Source organism: Montipora capricornis, chromosome 8 (assembly GCF_036669925.1).
Source record: "Montipora capricornis isolate CH-2021 chromosome 8, ASM3666992v2, whole genome shotgun sequence".
In the NCBI taxonomy this organism is placed as follows: Eukaryota; Metazoa; Cnidaria; class Anthozoa; order Scleractinia; family Acroporidae; genus Montipora; species Montipora capricornis.
In genome coordinates, this window is record NC_090890.1 from 23,236,227 (window position 1) to 23,238,726 (window position 2,500).

At 41.4% G+C, this 2,500-nt stretch overlaps 1 protein-coding gene across 1 annotated transcript in view; it reads right to left on the bottom strand.

The window, feature by feature from the left end:
- LOC138059182 (uncharacterized) overlaps positions 1-436 on the bottom strand; it is a 2,688-nt gene extending 2,252 nt beyond the window's left edge. The window contains exon 1 of the mRNA XM_068904725.1: positions 1-436. This exon is cut by the window's left edge and continues 2,252 nt beyond it. Coding sequence (XP_068760826.1) covers positions 1-98 — 98 coding nt within the window. The 5' untranslated portion in view covers positions 99-436.
- Positions 437-2,500: the final 2,064 nt, after the last annotated feature.

Below are 2,500 nucleotides of genomic sequence, written 5' to 3' on the forward strand. Positions count from 1 at the left end.
AAACAAACTTGGTGGCAAAATGGCCAGTTTGCTGTCGCCCTCCTGACTTCTTCGCCTGTCACAATATCAGCCGAATAGAGGTTTTCCACGGAAGCCATATACGAGCATCAAGAGTTTCGCGCTTCCGGTTGAAACGCAGCGCATCATGGGATAAGCTGTCCAGCAAAGTGAGCCCCAATATGGCCGCCGAGGAGGATTTGAACGCGAGTGATGTTTAGGCTCTGTTTCCAGCTGCTGTTGCTTCGACTTCAGATGTTTTTTTAGGGCTGCCACATTCGGGGAATCAGCTGAGCTTGACAGAGAAATTCGACAATTGGACACGCGATCAACCTGAACTTGTTTGTTTGTAAGCGCCAGGCGCTATACCCACTGTTTACGGAATCGCTGAACAATCTGAACACACTTCTGACAAAATGATAGCTGAGTAGCTGCTGCTGAAAAACTTCTCAAAGTCCAGTTTCCTCATATCTATTTTTATAGCATCTTTTATTGGCATCTCAAATATTCGAGTTTAAATAAAGTTTATTGTACTGGGCCCGGTTCCTCGAAAGCCGATTAACTCAATCCAGGATTAGCGTAAACTTTTGTTTCACGTTTTCGACTTTTTGTTGAAAGTTTCTTTTGCTTATTTTTGTTTTTGAAAATTGACGTCTTCTCATGTAAAGTTCTGCCAATCTGCGTTGAACAGCATTTGGCAGTAGAGAAATAAAATGCTTGGTTAGTTTTTAATCTGGGATTAGCGTTAATCGGCTTTTGAGGAACCGGGCCCTTATGATTGCGCCTGATGATGACATGAAGAATTCGGGCTTTTTCTGCCATTTTATGTCAAAATTCTTTGTTCCTTGATGGTTTGAACGGAGAAACCGCACCAACTGTCAAGCAGGATTTGCAGAAATAGCTTTGATTGCAGATATCAAAGCCAGAGTGCCATTTTGTTTTTGTCGCGTCTTTACTTGAATCGCAGCGTGCAGGTAATTTCCGGTAAAATCTGATTGGCTCACATTTATAGCATGACACATGATAACATCACTCTTGACAGGTGGGCGGCAGACGAGTCGTTAAGAAATTGTATCAGGCGTACTTTTTAGCGCCCTGTCTCAAAAAAGGTACGCTTGATCGCAGGTTAGCTAAAAATAGGCAGTCAAATCTCGTACTCGTTCTCGTCCTCGTAATAGAATCTAGAGGTCCATAATAGACTCAAGGCTGCCATCTTTTCCAGTCCTTTTGCAGCACTGAGGATAAGCCACTCTTAAAAATCGGTTGAGCAAAGTTTTGTGGTGTATTTACATGGCATTTACAATTTGGCATGACGGAATGCCTTACTCCCCGGCTTCTGTACGCGCTGACGAAGTTAATGCCTTTCGTTCGATATTTACAGCGGTCTTTCCCAAGCTCAGGCATTTTCTGTGAGGCGTATTCTACCTCCTTCCTTACTCTCTTCCCTGTACTCCTTTCCTATGGCTGCCTTTGGATCATCTTTTCCCTCCCTCCCCTCCCAATTTGGCTTCACTTACTATTTGTAATCATTTACCTTATTAATATTCGCTATTTTTAATGACGTCTTTTTTTAATGTTAATTTTTTTTTATTTTCTCCCTCGCTGTCATGGTCATGAGCACACATGTACATGTCTGACCGTCCATTGACGGATTAGCTTGCAATAGGCAATTAGTATCACCCAACTAGTGGACTAATGCAAATCCTGCATTTTGATTCGCTACGCTACTAGAGGACTATTATTAATAGTCCTCGAGAAGCAAAAAGCGTAACGCTTTCTTTCGTTTTATTCCCAAATAAATATTTCTTTAACTTGCATTTGTTAACTTTATTATTGCCTTTTCTGTCCGACTAGTTGGATGATAGTAAAACAATTAGACCCTTCGCCTTCAAGGACCACGGGTCAATAGCCTATTGACCCGTAGCCCTTGCGGGCGAAGGGTCTAATCGTTAATTATACAAATTAAAGATCAAAGATTAAAGAAATTTCATTCTTGTTTGGAATAACATTTGTCGTCATGTAATCAATTACATAATAATGTGCGACAGCGGATCTAGGGGGAGGGTGCAGGGGGTGCGCACCCCCCCCCCCCTTTGAGATGACCTGGGGCTTTCTAATGCAGCTGGTATTCTGCCCAAAAAAAAACGACAACAGCCCGCTACGTCATTCCTTAGAGGTGCACCCCCTCCTAAGAAAAATCCTGGATCCCTCCCCTGAAAAGAAATAAAATTTTGATTGAGTCTCAAACACTTTAAACTGGGTTTATTTGTCAGTTATTTCATTGCGTAATAAAACACGCAAACTATAAAAAAAATTACAAAAGAGTCGAAAATGACTTTTATCCTTACTTTCATTTTTATTGCGGGGAAACTCCGATTTCAAAGTTTTAGGGGTCTTTCGTACACTATGCCTTTTTTTTCAATATGAAGGCAATGATTTCCTGATCGGAGTTTATGCATGGCAATCTGGTTTTTATCATACCCGCGCACGATTTCATTGTAAA